Raw genomic sequence first — 22,453 nt, forward strand, 5'->3', positions numbered from 1 at the left:
AGGGTGTGTGGCCCTTTGCAGCGCATGTGAGGTCTTGAATTCTCAGAGAGGTATTCTTCAGAGTATAGAGTTTCCTGCTCAAATGCAAATGAGTTCCTGCTCCCCAGTCTCCAGTTCTGGGTCGGATTCTTCCAGTGTACTGTTCAGTTCCGTAAGTCCTAGGTCAGTGCCAGAGGGAGGTTCCACCAGCTCCCTTCCCCCCATCACATCCAAAGTCCTCTTACTCCTCAATCTCCACTCGGTATCCCAAGATTGGACCATCCTATTTCCAATGGTGCCTTATTTTTTCCAATTAAAATAATAACTGAAAGAAACATATATGATATATTTATACTAGATTATCACATTCACACTGGTTCCAAGAATCTATATCAAGAACGACCAGGGCATTCTTCTCCAAGACTGAGTCCATGCTGTCAGCCTCACAAAGCTCTCGAGAAGCCTCCTCTCACTACCACACCCTCCAGGGGTGCTTGAGTCAAGGTGCTACAAACCAGGACGGGTATTGGCTGTAAGCCCCCAGGTAATCTTGCCCTTCTTTCCAATGCTGCTGATCCAGATTCCTTCAGAGGAACTGGGTACCAATCCACAGCAAGATGGAAATACATCATAGAATCTTCAACTCAGTCCTCACTATATTAAGCCCCTATGCCAAAGCGTTCAAGCCACAGTGTCCCCTCCCAACGACAAGGGACACTGTGGATGCTGGTTCCTTTGGGGCTATCAGACCCAGTAGTTCCCCCACAACCCTTTGCCCTTTCTTCAGGTGGATTACTTGTTTTGTTATTTAAATTTTCATATATACACATTTCCATCAGAACGACCCAAGCAACTCTGAACAGAGAGTGTCTCAAAGGAAGAGGCATGGAAGAAGATGGGGAAGTAAGGGACATCAAGGCATGAGCCAGTGTCCCAGACCACTCAGGGAAGGTGGTCCTGCTCAAAACATCTCTAAGCGCAGGTACAAAAATAAAGCGAACTATGACTTCAAATAGATATATAGATATATAGATCAGCTAGCTAGCTAGACTTTATATAGGTTTCTGTATATTTATATATGTGCCAAGGGCATGAGCCCCCTGCCTGGCTTTAATCTCCTGCCCTCCCAGTTCCCAGTCCCCAGAAGGCCCGCCTGCCTGAAGCCTCCCACTCAGGACTATTGCATCTGATCCTTGTACCCACCCACCCCACCTTATGTAAGTTTCCCTCGCTCCTTAAAATAGAACAAATTATATATACTTATATAATTTTTTATACAATCTCCATAAAAAATACACTAACGATGGTATATTACTAATTTTACCCTCCAACCAAAACAGAAGTTGCCTAGCAAAGAGTCAACCATAAAGAGGATCTCTTAGGCCTGATGCTACCCAAGCAAATTAGTATGCCCCTACAAATCTCATACACACACACACACACACACACCCCACTCACTCTTACTTCCTGAGCCCAGGAAAGGAACATGGACTAGACAGCTGGCTGGGGGGGTGGAGACCAGGGAGATGACCTGGTACCTGCAGGGGGACAGGTGAGAGAGTCCCATACCTCAGACCCAGCCAGGACACTGTCTGCTCACAATAGACCTCTCACTGTTCACAATGGGTAATCTAAATATTCACTGGTAGAGTGATTTCCCTTCCAAGGATTGCAAGAAGACTATGAGGAGGTTTATTCCCCTCCACCAGAAATAAGGTTTCATAGATTCCCTAAGCCAGAAGGAAGCAAAAATCCCCAAAGCCCTCATCACCAATGAGCAGAGTCAGAATTTGCCCCTTCCTCCTACTTACGTGAGAACCCTACACATCACCCAAAAGCATGCTCACAGTATTTCTGGGGCTGAAAATACAAATCCCCCTTCCCCAGCCCAACCCATCTCCCCGCCCGGATTCCCTTCCCTACCTGACCAACTCCCCATCATATGCCATGCACAAGTTCAAAATCCCTGGGGCCATAAAGGAGTGGGGTAAGGAAGGAAAGGGAACCTAACTGGTGCATATATAGGGTGGAGGGAGAGAGCTTGCCTTTATTACTAAAACAAACCCAGTGCCAGGGAGAGGTGGGACTGGTGAAGCACATTTCTTCAAGACCCAAAACAACAGGCCTAGACGCACATTCCTTCATCTACAGGAACGGGAAGGCAGATGGCCAAGGGCAGGGACAGAAGAATCTGTGTCACTCCAACACCCCAGCCCAGCTCTGACAACCCTTTCATCATCCCTCCTCAGAAACCCCAACTACTACTGCAGACCCAGCACAGAAGAGAACAGCCAAGGGATTTCAGTTGCTGGTTGCTGTCCTACCAAAGCATTTGCAATCAAGATATTCTGACTCTTCTTTCTATAAGGTACGGGCAGCTGTTGATGATATTTGCACAAATGCTTGGTTTTCCTTATCCTACAGAGAAACCCATAGGGCATGGGGTGTCCTTGGATCAGATTCAGTCTATTAGGAATTACTCTATCAGCTTGAAATAAGGTCATGAAAACACTTCCACCCTCTCCGCAACCCAACACGCAGACCATCTTGTTGGGGGACGAGTGTGTGTGTGTGTGTGTGTATTTACTTATCTGAAAGTACAGATCAGCTCCCAGAAATGAAGTACTGGACCAGTGTGGATTCCCACTCAGCCAGAGAGGCGGGTGGCAATGGACACCCCTCACTGAACATCAAGCTGCTGAAAATGCTTAAGTCCAGTCTGGGCTTTGATCCTTGGCTTACTAACTTCTAAAGAAGAGATTTTTAATTTTGCCTCTTGATCCACAAGGTGGCAGAGCTGGAGACTTGATGTCAGAGGACAGAAGAATGGCTGGTCTGATTTCAGGGTGAAGGTTTTCACCACCCTCTGCCTGCCCCCCACCTCCATACTGTCAACCAGACTGGTGGCCTTCACCTATTAAAGGACAAAAAAGTAGAACAAAAGCCACTATGCAGCTTCCTGGTCTGAAGGCAGTCTCCATACCTCAAGAACAAAGGGTGATAAATGCAAAGGCCAGGCCCCAATCTCCCCTCCATCACCAGGAACAATGTCCTGTGAACAGTTCTGGATCATGGGAGAGAAGGAGAAGGTCACCTGCCACTTCTGCTAATGAGAACACACACACAAAGCTCATGAGAACGTTTCTTTCTTCTCCACTGACACAGAGCTGGTGACAGGATGGGGATCTCAAGACAAGTCTCCTAGCTTTGGGCCTTAGAAGCTCCCAGAAACAAACAGATGAAGTCGAAAGACACCAAAAAGACTATGTCCATGTTTGGTTTGGGCACTTAGTGTTATAAGTTAATTCTAGAAGAAGCTAGGAAGTCTAGCTAAGAAGCAAGATCTCTTCTAAGATCCAGTCTGGGCCCAGGCCAAGACCCTAGCCCAGTCTTTTCTCAATGACAATATCCCCCTCCCGCACCTGCCCCCCCACAACAATCTTCACTGCTGCCACTCTGCAGCCAGCCACCACCCCAGGGCGATCACTCCTTGTTCTTTTCTTGATATGACCCCCAACCTGTATACGGCACCCTCAGGGATAACTAAGTTATCATGTACCCCAAAGAGAAAAATAAGGCTTCATGGCCCCTGGCTTTGGTCTTACTGTCATATCTCAGGATCCCTGCCTTCTACTCCATGACCAGTTTAGCTCGTCATTCCCCCTCCAGCCTTGCAGATCTTTCCATGCTCCAACTCTCTGATCCCCCTTCCTGAAACCCCCACCCCAGCAACCACCTTTTTCTGGCTAGACCTGGACATTAATGCACCTCTTCGATCCTCTCCCCAAAGCAAAAGGGCAGCCCCACGGGGCTGCAAGCCTCCTGCCTGCCTCCCTTTACTTTGTAAAACACAGAGAGGCAGGGCTGGGCCACGAAGGCCCACTGAAAATGTGCATTTTTCCCCGGGGGAGCAGTGTGGATGTGCTCAGGGCAGCCCCCCCACGCTCCTGCCATCCCTACCCTCTCACTCCCTCCTCCTGCTTCCCAGCAATCCCTGCCATGCCCCCCAAGGCTCCTTTACATGCAAGCAAAGCAAGCCCAAGATTAACCGTTAACTTTTCTTAAGTTTCTCTAAATAGTAATAAAATGTACTTTATGTACAATTCTCCCCCAGCCCACCCCAACCCCCCTCCCAAGAAGGCTTTTTTTAAACAAAATTGGAAGAAACAGCTGCAGCCTCGCACACCTCAGCCCTGGATTTGAATCCTGGGGAGTGGCGAAATTGCCCCAATGCTCCATAAAGTCTGTTTCTCCCTTGAAGCTACTGTTTTGTCAATCTTGCGAACAAACAAACAAGTCTTGAAACTCCACATCTGACCCCGACCCAGGTTCCCCTGCATGGAAAGGGCAGAGGAGAACAATAGGAATCAGTTCAACCCCAAAGAGTTCAGATCACAAATCAAACATAAATATGGAGAGCACTGAAAAATATTAATAATCACTCACTGCAATCCACTCCTGCTTGAGACACCCCCAAGAGGATGACCAGGGGACACAGGCCCCTCCTCAGAGGGCGACAGACCCTGCCAGCCCTGTAGGATGAAGCATCCTTCCCATTGAGAAAATGGAATCTCCAAAGTCCTCTCCTACCCCGTCTCTCAAGGAAAGAGACAGGCTGCGAGAGACGGTGGCAGAGCTCACCAGCCACCACGTGCTGGGCTGGGCCACTGGGCCACGAATGACAGTCCATGCACATGGCCCCACTCGGACCATGAAAGACCCTCCCATGTGGTCAGCCAGCAAGGAAGAAACAGGCTCCGCCTTCTCCTTATTGCTTTTTCCCCCCAAACTTCAGTTTCAGATCCCCCAAAGTGCTTTCAGCTTCCGGCCCCTTCTAGAATCACTTTACCCTTTTCCTTGTCTGTGAGTCGCCTAACCCTGAAACGCCCATGGTCTCCAGTCCAGATGCAGAAGGAAGGGGCACACACAGTAGTAGCTTTTTATCTCAGTTACTTCTACTGCAAAGCTACAAGGGGAAGTTTGGAAGACATCTACCTGATCCCCCTCAGAGCGGAGTGTGGGAATCCTAGGCAGCTTGAAAGTACTCACTGCAATTGGTCAAAGGCAGAGCACAGAGGACATCTGGCCCCTAGATATGCCCACACTGCATCATGCACACATTCACAGCCACACCCTCGCATGCGCACACCTGGAACCCAAGCCTGTGCCTGGGACATCTTTCCCCTCTATCACACGGATAAAGGAGACAGTACTCTGCTGGTTTCCACTGCAGCCCTCCAAGGAAGGACTGAAATCACTCCCAGGGGTGCAGGAAGGCTGCTGGCCTTCAAGGACACTGTCACAAGAAGGAACCCCTCTTGGAAGAAGAAATGAGTCCGAGGCCACTGAAAGATAGGCTGGCCTGTGTGCTTTCCCTGGCCTAGGGGCCACCCAGGGCAGCTGCCACCCAGTGGCCGGTGGAAAGCACAGCTCCAGCCATTTGGTCTGATGTGCTGAGGTAAGGAGCACTGCCAGGGGAGAAAAGAAGGAAGGAGTCAGCACCTTTGTGAGCCTGCAGGTGGCTCGCTGTGGGTCCCTGGGAAGCCATCCTCAAGAAGCAAAGCCTCTCCTCGTGTTCTTCACTGTAACCTCAGGGCCTCCCAGCACGGGGCTCAGAAAGACCGACTTCACCCACACTGAAGTCCCACGCTCACATTCCAGCCAGCATCGCCCATCAGGGAACAGCATGCCACGGGAGTACAGGCAGGGCTACCCCGACCCGCATGGGACCCCACATTCATCCCCGTGCCCCAGGAGAGGTACTGCAAGTCACCTGGGGGGCAGAGGGGCAGAGGTAGTGCCACGTTGGACAAGCAGACAGAGTCACCAAGCCTCTGCTCCTGCAGGTGCTGGAGCTGCTGCCCAGGGGTAAGTGGCTGGGTTTGGATGCCCAGAAAGGGCAGCAGCCGGAGGTTAGGGTTCCACCCCAAGGGTGCAAGGCCCAGCCCCAGAGTGACAGGGCGGCAGACAAAATGAGGGCCAGACACTGCCTCGCCCCACCTCTTTCATCACGACTCGTCACCTTCTGGAACAATCTGTGGTTTTTTGCCTTTCGTGGCAGAACCCCAAGGGTGGAGTCAGTCCCCACTCACTAGGCAAGAGGAAGGAAGCACGAGGGCCTGCCTGGCAAACAAGGACACATCCCTGTGATGGAAGCTCCCAGAAAGGGGCAGCTTCCCTGCTCTGAGAGGCCCCAGCTCACCTAGGTTGCTGCGCTGAGCCACTGGCAGCCGCCCCAAGACCCTCAGAGGCCTCCGGCACTTTGACTTGACCAACACCCAAGCAGGCGACCAGGAGAGATGGATGCCGACCCCCACCTCACCAAGGCAGCACCATGAGGAAATACTTCAGGGAAGCTGAGCGCCACCTTGATCCCTGGGCAGCTAGAAGGGCGGCCTCCTACACAAAGAGGGGAGAAGCCAGATGCACCCAGCCACCCTCAGGGCCTCTGCCCTGCTCCTGGGCAGCACTGTTATCTTATGGAAGAGGTGGGTACCTCTTTAGTCACAATAAAATGGCCTCTGGGTGCTAAGAGTCAGAACTAGGCCTAGACTTGGGCAGAGAAAGGATCAGAGCCTAGGCCTCTCCCCACCTCCCTTTCAACCTTAATTCCTGTGCCCCAGCCAGTTCCACATCAATAGAACTGAGGGAAAGGAAGGGACCCAGAGCATCCCAGTCCCCAGAAATCCGAGGTCATCCCCTTGGAGCTTGGGTCCACCAGGAGGAGGAGGGCCCCAGGGCCTAGAAGAGTCTGCAGGCAGCATGTGGAGAGCCTGCGAAGGAGCAGCAGGCAGGCTCCCCACAAGTGGCAATTAATCAATCTGGGGAATTAGCTCCCACAAAAGGAAAGGAGGAATCCAATCAGCAGCTTTGGAACAGTGCTCCAGAGGGTGCTGAGCCAGAGACGGGATATAAATAGAGCCACCGCAGCTTGGCGCTCAGTGCAGATGGCTCCAGAATGGGAAGTCCTCTGGCCACAGGGCTCCAGCCCTGGCTGGACCAAAAGGGATGAGAGATGAGCTCAAGTTTGTCCATCAGGGCCTGCCTCTCGGACCTGCTGCTAAGCAGTTTCTAATTCTGTACCGGGAGCCAAACTGTGGAAGGAAGAAGGATGCCAGTCTGGTCCTTTGCTGGCCACCCTTTCTCCACCCAGGAACCAAGAAAGAAAGAAAGACTTGTGTTTAGTTCTATGATAACTCATTGTTGAACACCCAAAGCAGGCAGCTGGAAAGCATGGCAAGCCCCCATTTCTGCTATGGATGGGAGAAGACAGAGAGAGAGAAGTAGTGAATTAAGCTGAAAAGGCATGAATCCTGTTTCAGGAGGAGTAATCCCCAAGACAGACACTGGGGTGCCAGCCAGCTCTCTGCCAGTGCTACTCACAAACCCCAGGTGTCTGCTGCCCTCTTCCTCCTCATCTCATCGACTACAGAAGTAAACAGCACTTTGCTTCAATGTACATATATATACACATAGAGAAACCCACAAACTACATAATATGCATTTGTATCTATATCTATATATATGTAGCGTTCGGAAGCAGAATGGAAGTCCAACCTTCTTCCAGGACTTGAAAAACTGAAACAAGAGCAGAAAGCAGTAAAGCGGCGCTCCCCCTATTTACTACACAGGCATCTGAGATGAGGAACCACCTGGCGGAGAGGGCAGGGATCTCTCCCTGACCCCAGTTCACTTCCTATCTCTACCCACAGCCGAAAGGTCTGCCCCAAGCCGTCTGTCCCAAACCGAGACAGAGGGCCAGGATCTGGAGGAGACCCCCACTCCAGCCGGAGACAGACAGAACAGAGGCCTGAGCAGCCCCGATCTACCGGCCAGGGCCACCCTCCGCTGACAGGGAGGCCGAGGCTTGCACACACCTTACATGCACCCCTCCCTGCCCCTCACCCCGGCACTCTTGCTCTGCAAGCACTTAGAGTCGTGCTGGTGTCACAGCAGAGTGGCGTGGCCGGGGTCGTCCTGATCCACGCTGTTGAGAATTGCCGTCTGGTCTTCTGGAAGCTGGCGGTGGCACAAGTCTGAGAGGCGGGCAAAGGGGTCAGGCCGAGAATGTCTCTTCTTCTTTCGGAGGCAGACAGCTTCGTCGGGCCACAGAACCTGAGAGTTTGGAAGCTGCTGAGCCTGGGAGGCAGAACCATCTAGACAGAAGCAAACAGGTGCACAAGACAGAGAGAAAGTGGGTGAAAAGGAATAAAGCAACCTCACACACTCACCTTTCCATCTGCCAGGGCACATATTCTGCATTTCTGGTAATAAAACAAAGGAATCACCCCAGTGTATGGGGGACGAGAGCACGCCGCCACAGAGAAGCCACCGTCTCTCCACAGAGGCAGCCAATAGTCCACGTCTGCTCCCCTGGTTCTAATGAGGGTCAAGGGAGGGGGATGCATCTAGCCAATCAAGATTTATTTTTTATCTTTTATTTGATATATAATATATTTACTTTATATCTCTTAACTAATATTTCTATTTTTTTATTTTTTTCTTATTAAAGAAATATCGCTATTTCTTTTTTAGTTCTGGGTATCAGGCACCATTCTAGGTATTAGGGATCAGGGCCTCTAGGAATGGGTTGGGACTCAATACACTCTTTTTGTCACCCTCTCCCCAGTCGCCAGGCAATGATGGATTCTACACGTGACTTTAATCCTACGCAATGGCCCTTCCTGGCTCACCTGGGTCACTCCTCCACCTCACGGCCCTCCGGAGATACCGCAGTAAAGCCTGGTTTCTACAAGACTATACTTCAGTGCAGGGATAAAGAGGAAGAGACAAACTATAAAAACTTAGAAAAACACAGTTGCCGAAAAGTTGCTGAAAGTACCACAAAGAAAGATTTACAGGGTCATGTGGGAGCCAATGACTGAAGCACTGCTTCTACTCTCTAAAGAGAAACACTTGAGCTGAGTCTTGAATTTTGAGCTTTCCAAATAGCTGGGGGAAACGTGTCCCCAACAGAAGGAATGGCAAATGTGTAAGCCTTGAGTTAAGAGCAAACCTGACATGTTCCAGAGAAAGAGGAAAGGCTATTGCAGCTGAAGCAGAGTAAGCAGATGACAGTGAGGCAGGAAGACATAAGGGTAGGGCAAAGAGTTTGAAATCTGTTCTGGTTGCAGTGGGAACCTTCTGGAAAGTCTTAATCAGAAGTAAGTGTGCATGCGTGTGTGTGCGCACGCGTGCACGCACATACATGTCCATGACTGAAAGAGGATGTTATCACATTTTCTAAAGATCACTCTGGTTGCTGTGTGCAGAACATACTATAGAAGGAGCAATGGCAGAGGAGACGAGAGGACCAGTTAGGAGGCTATTGCAATAGTCAGGGCAGATGAGAGTGACTCAGTCTAGTTTTAGTGGCTGAAATGGAAAAATGCGGTCAGAATCAGGGTATGTTTTAAAAAGTCAAGCCAACACACCTTACCAAACGGACTGGATGTGAGAGCAAGAATGGAGGCTGAGGCGGCCTGCACAACTAGGAAGCAGTAGTGCTATTTATGAATGTGGGGAAGAGCGAAGGGGAAGCAGATTTGGAGAGGATAATCAATAACTCGATTCTGGACATCTTAAAGGCTTACAAACATCCAAATGCATGTTCAGCAGGCAAGTGGAAATATGAGACTTGAGCTCGTGGTTAGAGATATGGGCTAAAGACAGACATTTGAGAGTTGTTACCATATAACAGGGAACAGGAGCACCCTAACAGAACAAGAGCAAATGCAGGCATCAGATGTGACTCTTTTTCAAAAAAAAAAGGGCTAGATAGGTAAGTAGGTAGGGAAGTACATAGATGAGTCTTAAAACTACAGTGGACTTAAATAGGTTGAAAATCCAGCTTAAGGCTCCAATTTCTCACCCACATGCTAAAAACTTCATTTCCCTTTTTTTCTGCCTCAGCATTCCCATCTATAAACTAATAGGATAATAGCACCACCCAGGTAGGGGTTGGGGATGGGCAAAAGAGGTGAAAGGGATAAAGAGAAACAAACTTTTAATTATAAAATAAGTCACAGGGATGAAAAGTGCAGCATAGAGAATATATAGTCAATGATCTTGTAATAACTTTGTATAATGACAGATGGTAACTATAATGATTATGGCGAGCATTTTGTAACATACATGATCATTGAATCAATATGCCGTATGTCTGTGAGAAATTGTATAAATAGAAAAATATAGCACCATGCAAAGGCAATGTGAATAGTAAGTGCCCACTGTCTCCCCAAGGTCTGGGGGGCTCTCCACAACACTCTGGCATAAACCAGACTGTGCAGCAAGTCACTAAGGTAATTACCATGGGCCCGCAAGCAAACTGCTCGGCAGTTTCTTTTTACATCCTGTTGCAACATTCCTAAAACCACTGGTAAAAAGAGAGTACATGATAAATATTAAGGAGTTTCTTAAGTCTAAAAGAGGGCTGAATTATTTTTGCACTACCTAATCACTGCTGGATAAATATCAGACATATTTCAATAAAAGTGTCCTTTCCACAGCATAAGGAGATTTCACTCTAACTCACTGAGAAAAGTTTTTGGTCAACCCACAAAGGCCGGGTCCATGCCACAAAGTTCTCTAAGTACCAGGTAGATCCCTATAATCCCCATGTCCAGCCAGAAGGGCTGAAACAATGGAAAAGAAATATATAAGGAGATAAGGATATTTCCAAGGTGCGTTACAGAATGGAAAAAAAACAAGAGGCTATTTCTGTTGTTAAAAAGCACATTAAAACAGTTATCATATATTTTCTAAAAGTGTATGCACACAGAGGTTGTAAAAACACACATACCACCAAAAGGGATGGTTCCCAGGAAGGAGGGAACAACTGGAAGGACAATCAGAGATTTTAACCTTGTCTTTCTCATTTTTTACATGAAAATTATATTCATGTCAAGAAACTAAGAAAAAAATGCACAGCTGGATTCAATTCTAGAGGACACCCAGGGGAGATCAGGTTGAGACCTGGGCCAAACAATTCCCTAATAACATGGAGACGACAGGGAGAGGAAGGGAGGGAAAGGGCGGGGCGCCTCCACCATTTACCGGATCGCTTCTTTGACTTCGAAGAGCCCTTGGATGACTTTTTGGGCTTCTTTATCCGTTGGTATTTCAGAGCCTCCAGCCTCTCAGGAGCAGCAGCATTCCCGGGTGCAGGTGGATGTGTTCTGGAAGGGAAAATTGGAGAGGCACAGGTCAGCTCCCAGGAGAGGGAGCGCTGGACAAGGGGCTGGAAGGAGGCCAACAAGCTGACCACTGGAGGGCAGCACACAGGGCCACAGAGTCCCAGGTGTCCACCATGGCTCCTTGACACCTGCCGAACAACTGTCCTGGAAAGGAGAAAACCCAGGAGAAAGTTCCAGCAGCGGGAGGCCTATCTCAGATGGAAGCCAATCTGAGGAGCAATCGCAAGACCTAGGAGAGGGACAGCGAGACCTTCATAGTGAGCCCCACAGTGTATGACTCATACTGGGGGGACTAAGGTCAAGGAAGAGAGCAGCTCCAACATCGGAAATTCTCAGAAGTCACCACAGTCAAGACCTTTAAGTGAAAAGTCAAAGGGCAGGTTAAAGCAGGTGAGCACCCCATACTCCAATTAACTGTCCTCCTCCAGAAAAAAAAAAAAGGCCAGGCAGGGCCACATGAGAACACCAGGACCCAGTGAGGGGGGGCCCATAAAACTGAAGCCACTGAGAGAGGCCACATCAGTCTCTTTCTCCCCCAGCTGTGGAGTGGATATTGCCATTTGCCTGGTGGATCAACTGCATGATTAGAGCAAAGTCAATCTGGAACCTGTGCAGCCTCAGGTGACAAAAGGGATCAAAGGGTGCTGAGAGGATGGGCTGTCTGTGACAATCTGTGCACATCACAAAAGATCTTCAAATGTCATAAAAGAAGAAAATCTAGAAGACATGTTATCAATGCCATTTCTTCTCAAAGGAAGCCAAACTTGGAGCCTGAGGAATAAAGGGAGAAAAACAAAAACAGGTCACTTTTTCTCCCACATGATCAGGGAAGTAGGGACCCTGGGGCCACAGTGACCAGAGGCGAATCACACTCCCGCATCTCCCTCTTCCATGTCCATCCCAGTTGGCTGTGGTAAGTCCAGACCACAAAGCACAGAGCAGCCAGCCCTGGGAGGCGGAAAGGAGTCCTCAGGGGTGAGCACCCAGCCTGAGGTAGAAAAACAGACGGCAGAGGGATGGGAAGGCTGCAGCTGTGTCTCCCCAGCATCTGTTATCTTTGCAGGGACGAGGGACAAAAAACCTTCCAGACCAATTGCAGATAAGCCTCTGGTCTCTGGGTAGCCTATTAACTTGCAGTGAAGTGCCCTCCCTCTCCTTTGATGGATGTCATCATTCTGTAACCCTTCAGTAAATAGAGTATCAGGAAGCTCCTCCAAAGTTCAGGTCAGAGACAATTTCTTGATTTTCCAACACCCCCCCTGGAAGCGTGGAGCTCGGAAGGCCCACCTGCATGCACACTCAGACCACAGTCTGGGAGGGAAGGAGTCCAACTCACCATTGGAAGTCAGGTCTTCCACCCCAAAAGCCCCCGTCTGCCAGTTCCCATCCCTTCCTCTTCCACACACTCTAGAGTTACACGCAGAGACTCTACACAGCAGCAGCAGTGCAGCTGAAAGGGATTAGGAGGGCTGACCAAGGGCAGAGGTGGCTGGGATGTGAGGAAGTGTGGCTCTCTGCTGCCGGCGGACGTCCTCACCCCTTCCTCAACCCCCCCCATCCCCTCCTCATCCCGCACTAAGGCTCCTTCACGCCGCCTAAACAGAGACCAAAGAGAGGAACCCACTGTGCAGTTTACCTGTCTCCTGGCCCTGGCCAGCCTCTTCAGAAAGACCATACAAGGAGAGGGATGTATGGGCTGAGGACGCATGGTGAGGGATGGACCCAGGAACAGAGCTTCAATAGCATAATCCAGGGAGAGAAGCCGGTACAATCCCCAGGGATGCTCCAAGTCAGGTGAGTGTCCAGGGATGATATTGTTACAGTCAACATATTATTACTACTGTCATTTTAATCACTGAGCATTTATCTACCACTTACCTTGCCAGGCACTGATCTATGTCCTCTACGATAGTTTTTTTTTTTTTGATCCTTACAACAGTCCTAAGAGGTAAATACTACACTGACCCCATTGCTCAGAGAAACTGAATTTAGAGAGGTTAAGTGGCTTATTATGGGACAGAGCCAGGACTCTCAACATTAGGCTACACTGCTGTTCCAACTTCTTCCTAATGAAAACAAGTATAGAAGCTACTCAGGAGAAAACAGTGCTTTCATCTGCCCTGGGTGGAAGGCACCAGCAGCTACAGGCACAGACACTCACTGCTTGTATGACAGGGCCACTCTCGTAGGAAAGGCCAGAGACACAGAAACACTAGCTGAAGTGATGTCTTCAGGCAAAAGTTCCCAAACAGTGACAGTCCATTGAGGCGGACAAGCCAAGCTTCTCTCGTGAAACCACCCAGCCCGTCCCTTTCAGGACAGCTGCTGCCCACCTCTCTTTGCTTCTGGCCCAGTGCTCAAACGCAAACCTGTGACAAAAGAAAGCTCCTGGAGGCACCAAGATGCCCTCATTGCAGGAGGAAAAATAAAGCAAGTATCTGGAAGGATGGATGGGGGCTGCAAAATGGGTCTTTACTGTAAGCAAATTACACGACCCCCAAGATGTGGTTTCACAGACTTTACCCTTTGGAAGCAATCGCCTATCTTTCCTTGGAAGAGTCATTGTGTCCCCTGTCGTTGTCAAGCCTACCAGGGACTTTCAGATAATGAAAATATGGTGCTGACGTCTGTCAGACAGTAGGAAGCTGGAGTTAAATGACTCCATTCTAACCCTGGAATGAAGCTGGCAGGTGACCTGAGGTGACAGAAGGTCACCCTGACAAAACAGAACCCAGTCTTGGTTCCCCAGGACCTCGAAGTCAGTCTTCATCCCAGTCAGCTTCAATTCTTCCGGGACACACGGGAAGCTGTGCACCCTGGGCTTGCTCTTCCAGGAAGTAGGAGCATCACTGAAAAGCAGGGCCTGAGGTCTAGGGGTGCCCTTGCATCTCCCATATCCTGCCACCCACAGACAAACCGTACTCTCTCCCACTGGTGTTCCTCTGCTGTTAACAACTACCAAAAATGCCTTGTTTAACACTCTATTTTTTTCTCTCTTTCTGTAAAATCCATACAAAACCCAAATCATGTAACCTAAGAGGCCTTAGCCGCTTAATTCTGTGCTTACCCAGAGCAGTGGAGGAAGACATAGCCAGGGTCAAAACGCAGGCAAACCTCAGGACAGGAAAGTCAGAATCCACTTGACATTTCCTGCACCTGTCACCCTAAGAACCCCCTCACACCCAGTGTGCAGCTCTCCCCAGGAGCAGAGCAGTGACCTCCTCTCCTTCACGGCCTGAGAGCAGCCTCTGCTTATCCAACTCTACACTGCAGATGGGAGGCCAAGGAAATACACTTGTGTTCAAGGAGCAGCCAGGCAGAAGTTAGAGCCACTCTCCTAACACATGGCAAGCCAGGAGTCCGGGGGTCAGCTCCTGTGCAGCTCTGATCTCAGAGGCACCTTTCTAGTGGGGTTGTGGGGTACAAGCCCAGGGTTTGGCCTCCGAACTCAGGAGAGGCTTGTTCCACAACAGAAACTCCTTCCTACGTATGTTCGCTAGGATCAGCACCACCCCCAGAGCTCCCTGCATCATGGAGGCCCAACTTGGAATGAAGGGGAAGGGGGATTCAAGGGACAAGTGGGAATAGGGCTGCTATGGAATCAGAGCCCGGAAAAGTGCTTGGCCCCCCGCCGCCCGTCACAGAGGCAGGTCCATGCAGTACAACTCCCAGTGCTGATACGGGAGTTGGGAAGAGGAGAAAAGGGGGAGAGAGAAAGGAGGAGAGGTGGGGAAACAACTGCGGGTAGGAGAGGGAGAAGGAACAGGAGAGAGACTGAAGGAACAGGAACAGAGCGAGAACAAACACAGACAAGACCAGCCACACCTTCTCCAAGCAAGACCAGTGGAGACACATGCAAGGCGCAGCGTGAAGGCAGCGTCTAAAGAGGAGCCTGCCCCCTCAATGGCCCCAGCAGCTCCCGCGCCCGGGGAGGCTCAGCAAGCAGGAGGGCGAGCAGTGACTCCCGCTGCCCAGCACCGCCTGTTTAACTCTAAGGCTGCGAGGCTGGGGATGCCGGCCAGGCCCAGAGGAGGCTCCCTCGTGGCTGCCCCTGGTTTCTGGGTTTGCCCCAGCAGTGGGTAGGGCAGCTCAGCTCTCTCCGATCCTACGCATGGGGACTCTGCAGGGATGGGCCAACAGCCAGGGGAAGGGTGGTGGCAGTCCCCGGCGAGAGGGAGCCCAGAGGTGGGATGAGCTAGTCCTGGAGCTACCATACCACCAGGGGCGACAGAGGGGTCACAACTGGGGTACAAGGCGGGACAGCAGGGAAGGAGGAGGACGACCTGGTCACTGTCACGCTGCAGCAGCCTCCCAGCAAGCGGCCCCAGTGCAGGGGGAGCTGAGAACTGCCTCTTGATGCCCTCCATGCTCTCTCTAGGGACACCAGCACCCAGGCAGCCTCAAACAAAAGCCCAGGGCCTCGTGGCTGCTAAGAAGTTTAGAGCCTCATTCCATAAGGAAATGGCAAAGCGGCCCAGTGCTCTTCATGGGATGCTCTTATGAGGACATCTGTTGTCCTGTGTTGGAACGATCAGCCTCCCTTGACATCTCCAGGCAGGGGCGGAGGGAGGCGCATCGCCTAGGGAAGCCAGAAGCACCCCAGAGGAGGATCTCTTGCTCCCATCCGAGCACCTGGCACCTGCATTTGCTTGTTCCCAGAAGCACTTCTTAGTCACCATGAGAGACAGTGAGTCTTGGGTGACCCTAAACCTCTTTAACAGACGTGATAGCCCTCTAAAATGCCCACGTTCCTGAGACCTCCACCTGGAAGAATGAGTAGAGGGCAGAGGAAGGAAGACATGCAGCGCTTCATCACCAAGGGCTTTTTAACTGCCTCTGGACAATGTCACTGCCTTCCGCCTTGGGGAGCCTGTCCTCTCCCCCTGAGGAACTCCCAAGACCCTTTCCCTAGAACTGTGACCCAAGCAGATCAGGAGTGACTACTGCAGGGACCTTGAAAGCAATCTGAACCTGAGGGCAAGGTCCTCCTCCCAGCCCTGTAAGAGCCAAGAAGGGCCTGCAGAAGGCCAGGAACGTGCCCCTGCCCTCACAAGGTCTAGGTGACCCGGCCCTCAGGAAGGCCCAGCTGCCGAGGGAAGGGGCTGGGCCACCCTCCCCACCCTAGTGCTCCCTGAGAGGACTGAACAGAAGGTGGGTCCCAAGGAAACAGTAGGGGCCGTCCACCCAGAAGATAGGAGACTTCAGCGGGCCTTGGTTTGAAGGGGGGTGCTGTGCCTGCAGCTACTGGGAAGACAGGGCATGGGGCAGGTGCTCCTGACGTGGGGCCCAGACCGGTTTCCAAATGCAAAGCATGGCTTAGGCATCCTAGGTCCCTCGGGGTACATGCAGGGTCCCTCGGGGCCTCTGGGGGAAGCTCTGGCTGTGTTGCAGCAAGGTGGCAAAGGGTCAGAGTAGAGACAGCGGCCAGGAGGCTCTCAGCAAGGGCCTGACCTGTGGGGTGGGGGGCCAGAAGCTGCAGGTAGGTGGTGCCTGAGCATTGCCTGGTGGGTCTGTTGGAGCAGCATGATGTGGGGAACCCAGAAGCCGTGGGGAGCCGAGCAGCGGAGGCTGCCGCCCACACAGGGGTGAGGGGATATGATTTGGATTCCCCTGTAGAGGAAGCGATGGCCCTGCCAAAGCCCCGTCCGCCTGTCCACCCCCCTGCCCGCCCCAGCGCGGAGCTCCCTTACCTATTGAGCTGAGGAGAGGCTTGTCTCGACAACACTGCCCAGATAGCTGAGATCAATCAGAAACAAAGCAGTTACCAACAGGGGCTGGGGGAACCGCCCACGCACACCCAGAGGGGAGGGGGGAGGAGCACAGGGACCAGAGAACCGACAGGAGAGGCCGGAGAATGGGTGAGGGCCAGAGAGAGACAGAGAGCCAGGCTGCACGATGGGACGAAGCAGACGGGGCGCTGCACGAAAGCACAGACAGCGACCGCACAGTGTCTCCAGCACAGACAGGGCACCTGAGCCCCCGGGCCGTGCCTGGCGGCTGGCAGAGCCCTCCTCCACCTCCCAAGGCCCGCTCCCTTCGCCCCCACCAGGAGCAGGGCCCGGGGGGAGGGAGCCTTACCCTTCCAGGTACCAGCGAGGGCGGGCATGTACGGGGCAGGAGCAGGGCACTGCCTCCCATCCTGCCTTCCACCAGGCCAGCCTCCCCTGGAACTCTCTCCCCCCTCCCTGCACAGGCAGCCACATCAAGAAGAGACCAAAGCTCGAACCAGAGAGAAAGGGGGTGGGCGGGCAGGGGGCCCTACAGAGACGGGGCACGCTCTCCTGAGCAAGTCGGGCAACCCAAAGAAGACCCAGAAGGAAGAAAGACAGACAGAAAGACGGACTTGAGGAAGGAAAGGGGAGGAGGAGAAGGCAGAGAAGGAAGGGTGGGAGAAGAAAGACAAGAGAAAAAAGAGGCACAGACAGGCGTCCAGGCCGACGCTGGTACCTGAATACCAGCTGCTACAGTTTAGAGTGTGCTCTCTCAGGCAGGCTGATCGCAGGGGCTTGTCTGTCTGTCTGTCTGTCTGTCTGCAGCTTCCTGCGAGGCACACAGGTGGGGGTTGGGTATGTGGCTCTGGGCACAAGATTCACAGGACAGGTTTTGCTCCCAGACTTCAGGACACACCTTGGGAGAGACTGCAGCTGGGCCCCCCACTTACTAGGCTGCTAAGGGCAGGAGGTTGGGAACAGGAGCCCCTGGCCTGGTGGTCCGAGAAGTCAGGCTTCAGGGTCCTGCTCAGCGAGGAGGAGGGGACGGGAAAGAAAAGGACACTGGACACAAGGTCTCTGGGCAACCCTTGGAACCACCTTCTAAGCTAGTATCAGGGACACAGCTCTCCAGTCCATAGGGAACGGGGGGACCGCGCACTCAGACATGCCACCTCATCTCGCCAAGTGTGTCTGCTCGTCATCACCCTGGGGGCCTCCCAAGGGCTGCAGGCTGGGCACCTGGACAGGTAAGCCCCACCTCACCCCAATGACCACACTGCTCATGCCAAGACCAGAACTCTCCAGAAAGGACGCTGCAACGACCCAGATAAGCCCTCTCGTTCGGGTTGGTGGCAGGAGTGGAGGGCATGGCAAGGAAGGGGAAGATGGCCAGACGGAGGCGGGCAGGAGGAAGCAGCTCACACTCACCCTGAAGGAGGGACAGGTGGAGGGGGGGCCTCGGGTCTGAGGAGCTCCTCCCCCATCCTCCGAGGGGAAGGCGTCTGTCCAAACACATCCAGGCTTTCCGCAGGCCCCCCAGGGCCTGGTGGCGGGGAGGGGTAGCCCGTCGCCAGCGTGGTGAAGCCCATGGTGGGCCGGTAGCTGGGGCTCCCGCTGCGGCTGCTCTGGGAAGGGGAGCCGGTGGACGGCGTGGACTTGCGCGAGAAGCTGACGGCGGCCGGCGGCTGGAGGGTGATCTCTGACATCTCCGCCTGCTGCAGGAGGCCCGGGCGAGGCCGGGCCCGGGCGGCAAGCTCAGGGGAGCCGGTGCGGGAGCTGAGGGGGCTTTGGGTCAGAGGCGAGAGCCGGGAAGGCTGTAGCACCACTTGATGTAAACTGGGCTCGGCGCGCCTGGCCTGCCGGGGGCTCGGCCGGGGCCGGGGCTGGGGCTCGTACCACCGGGTGTCCAGGCCAAATGTGCTGGGGCCGCTGTGCCCCCCCGGCTCGGCCGGCTCGGGGTAAGGCAACACGGGTATGCCCATACCTTGGCTGGTATGTCTTAGCTGCCCTTGGCTCACCAGAGGTTGCATAGGTCTGTCCTGCCACTTGGCGGAGGTGGGCACTGGGACAGGGCCTCTGCCCGGTGACTTGCCTGCCCAACCCTTTGGCGCCTCCAGGGACAGGATGCCCGGGTAGGCTGCAGGCACCTGCAGGGAAGTGGGGGGCAGTCCTCGGGGGAGGCAGGGCTTGGGCTGCAGACTCTCGGCTACATCACAGGGGTGCAGCTGGTGGGGAAACATCATGGCTGGGGTTTCCAGTCCCCCAAAGGGGAATTCTGGCCGGCCCCAGGGCTCAGGGGAGCGCCCTCCTGTGGGTGTCTGAGTCAAGGGCAGCGTGCTGTTGGAAGCGTTCTCTCCGTTCTCCTCCGGAATGGTGGGGTGGCCAAAAGGCCCCTCGGTGTGCAGGGGTGGGGAGGACATGACAGAGCTCAGGGGGCTGCCCACCTCCGGCATGTAGAAGGGTGGCGGCTCCACCTCCCCAGGGCTGCTGCTGCTCAGGTACCCATAATACTGGCTGTGGTGGAAGGGCCGTGGGGCGGGGGGCCTGGCCTGGCCCGTGGCCTGGAGCCGCCCTTCCAGGCCGCCTGGGCCCTCCAGCCCCCGGGGTGGGAACCGAGGGCTGTATGCTGGTGGCGGCAGGTAGGACTCCTGGCTGGATGACAGTGGGGTCAGCTGGGACTTCAGGGCGGCCACGGACGTGGGCACCAGCGGGTCCTCATTCTCCTCGTCCGACTGGCGGAACTCAGGGTACATGTCCGTCTCCTCCGCAAAGGGAAAGCCCTCAATGCGCCTGCTCTTCATCGAGGGCTCCATCTCAGCAGGATCCATCACAAAGCGGCCGTCAGGGCCTCTGCTGATAAGCTCGATGGGCGTGGTGGCCTCGGCCTCGGCCTCAGCCTTGGCCACACTGTACTTCTTGCTGCTGATGGCCCTCTTGGTCTTCTTGTACAAGGACAACTCCTTCTCCCGGGTGGGGCTCAACATCCTTTTGGCGGCCGGCTGGCCTTGGTCATCAGAGGACTCGGACGGGGCCCGGAGCGTCCGGATGCTCTCGGGGCTCCCCTTGCCAGAGGACAGGCTGCGGGACGAGGGAGAGGGCAGGAGGGATGAAGCGACAGATAACCTGCGTCTTTATCTCCTTCTGTTGTCTTAGTAAACAGCCACCACAAACACCTAAGAAGACAATACTAAGGAAAAGGATGTAGATGGGCTGCGTGCTTCCGTGGGAAATACTTTGGCCAGCTCTCAACTGTCTAAGAGTGTGTCCACTACCGGCATCAGCACCCACGCTGCTATTCCCACTCGGCCCTGGCCTTCTTACTTGCCATGCTCTGTCTAGTCACACCTCCACCTTCACTCCCACCTGGCTCAAGAAATGCAAGCCCATCTTAATACTAACTTAAACAAAACATGTTAAGAAGGCAAATCTGTCGGGATGAAAAAAAATCCCAGAAACACATTCCAAAGCTACAGAGAAACAGATTCTCTCCTAACTCGGATTGTCCACACTACTGCTCCCTCTATTAAAGTGAACAACTTAAAATTATTATGCAGATCAAGCAACAGCATACAGCTGAGAAACACGGCACAGGGCCGAGCAAGGCAAACCACCCACCCTCCACCTTCCACCCACACACTGCAAACGGCCATGTCAGGTGCTCCCAGGGCAAGGTTCACTTACGGAGACTCTAGGCTCTTCCTGCAGTGAGTGATGGAGAGCGGAGGATCTGGAAGGAAAAGAAGGAGAGCGCAAGCCTGCTGAGGCCGGAGACAACAGAATGCACCTCGGGCATCAAGAGGGTCCAAAGCAAAGGTGCTTGGCGTCTCAGGGTCCCATTCTGAGCCTTGTGCCCACAACCATGCCCTGCCTTCTGGCCCCATCAGACTCTGCCCACATTCCTGCTTCCTTACTCCCTCTTTCAAATCCAGGCCCACTGACAGTTCCACCCACAAGATTCCCGTTTCCCTATTTTCAGGGGGGACCATGCTAAAAATAGGCTGTCTATCCTGATAGGGAGCATTTGAAACAGGGCCAGGTAGAGCTGGCTGGTGGGGGCAGACACCCACCTTTCTTGCGCTTGAGCTTACGCCTGCGCTGCTTGTTGACAAAGCAGGCAGCCAGGGTGCTGAATAGGATGGCAGCTGCCAAGAAGCAGATGGTAGCTACAATTCCAGCCAACACAGGCCTGGCGAGCCCGTCGTCGGTCAGGTCCGGCTGCGGGAAGATGTCTGCAAGGAGCAGTGGGGAACACGCATGACTCCCTCCCTCCCCACAGGGACCTCGCCTCCTCTGACCCGCACCCCACAGGGACTTTCCCCACCCCTGTAGAACAATGTAATGGCTCAGGATCAGTGCCCAACTCTCACACTGAAAAGGTTTTTATTTGACAAAAGTCAAGTAAGCGGCACAGAGCTTGTCAAGAGGAAGCATCTATATCTTACCCCTAATATATAATAACTCCAATAATAACCTACCCTGGTCTCATGATTTTTGCAAAGCTCTTTCAAGCCTATTGTCAAATATTCTTGCATCAACCTCATGAGGCGTGTTAATGTTCTAATTCTCTAAATGAAAAATCTGTGATTGGCTGAGTGTGAGTGACTTGCTCGCATAGATACTGCCTATGTTGCCTAAGTTACAACACAGTGATTCTGACTTCCAGGTGCTGTTTTCTGCCTTCCACCACATCCTCTCTGCAAAGTGAGGATGCCCTGAGGGTAAGGGCTGTATAGGCAGGGAGATGGGCTATTGCCGCCAAATTCAGGTCTATCCATTTCTACCTCATCACAGCACAGGTGAGTATCTGCTCCAGGGAAGACCAATCTAGGCGCGTCATCACAGGCACAGAATGCTGGGGCTCTAGTTTCCTCATTTTACAAGTAAGAAAGTGAGTCCCACTTTGTACCCAAAGTCACACAGTTCATAAGAGACCAAGCCAGAACCAGTTCACAGTTTACTGAATTCTCCTTCCCAGGACAGTTATAAGTGCCCCTCTTCAGGTTCACTGAAAGGTCAGTCTATATATTCTGACACATTTGGCCAGAACCCACTGCTATGTCATTAGTGACCATGGATAAAAACAATCCAAATCATGCTGACTGGCTGAGTGGAAAAGTGAATGTTACAGCCTTTGGAAATGAGGGCTTAAGACAGAATGCTGAGGTCACTGCATCCTCATTCACCCAGGAGGAACCGTCCGCCTACGATGCTTCCTTTCAGGAGCCAGACATCAGAGCCACTAAATACAGAACGGTTCCCTAGGATGAGCCCACAAAGCCCTCAAGTCTTCCATTCTGGCCTTGGCTGCAAGTTCTAGGCCCTGTTGCTCATTTGAGTCTCTTCCCTGGAGGAAGCCAAGAAAAAAGTATGCTGGGGTCTGCTGCCAATAGGAGGGGACTCTGTGTTTCAAAAAAAACATTAAAAAGCCCCACAGTGCCTAAGATGAGAGACAGAAGTCACACACCACTACCCCAACCGTCTCATGCCAGCTCAGCACCCCCGCCACCCGCCACCCCCCGTCTGCCTACCCCACCCTTTTGTAATTCTACTAGTCCTCCTGCCTGAGCT

The 22,453-nt window shown here is 52.9% G+C and overlaps 1 protein-coding gene across 3 annotated transcripts in view; it reads right to left on the minus strand.

Annotated features, from left to right (window-relative positions):
- Positions 1 to 4,589: 4,589 nt before the first annotated feature.
- The window catches only part of IGSF9B (immunoglobulin superfamily member 9B), a 48,200-nt gene continuing 30,336 nt past the window's right edge, over positions 4,590 to 22,453 (minus strand). For 2 of the 3 annotated variants that reach the window (XM_036930190.2, XM_036930188.2), the window contains exons 16-20: positions 20,953 to 21,114; positions 20,567 to 20,612; positions 18,314 to 19,963; positions 11,035 to 11,156; positions 4,590 to 8,135 (exon numbers count right to left, since the gene is read on the minus strand). In XM_036930190.2, coding sequence (XP_036786085.2) covers positions 7,927 to 8,135; positions 11,035 to 11,156; positions 18,314 to 19,963; positions 20,567 to 20,612; positions 20,953 to 21,114 — 2,189 coding nt within the window. In that variant the 3' untranslated portion in view covers positions 4,590 to 7,926. Of the gene's footprint in view, positions 8,136 to 11,034; positions 11,157 to 16,864; positions 16,911 to 17,621; positions 17,715 to 18,313; positions 19,964 to 20,566; positions 20,613 to 20,952; positions 21,115 to 22,453 lie in introns of those variants that run through there. The other variant, XR_005033517.2, reaches the window with a different exon arrangement.

This window comes from Manis pentadactyla, chromosome 13, assembly GCF_030020395.1.
Source record: "Manis pentadactyla isolate mManPen7 chromosome 13, mManPen7.hap1, whole genome shotgun sequence".
Lineage (NCBI taxonomy): Eukaryota > Metazoa > Chordata > Mammalia > Pholidota > Manidae > Manis > Manis pentadactyla.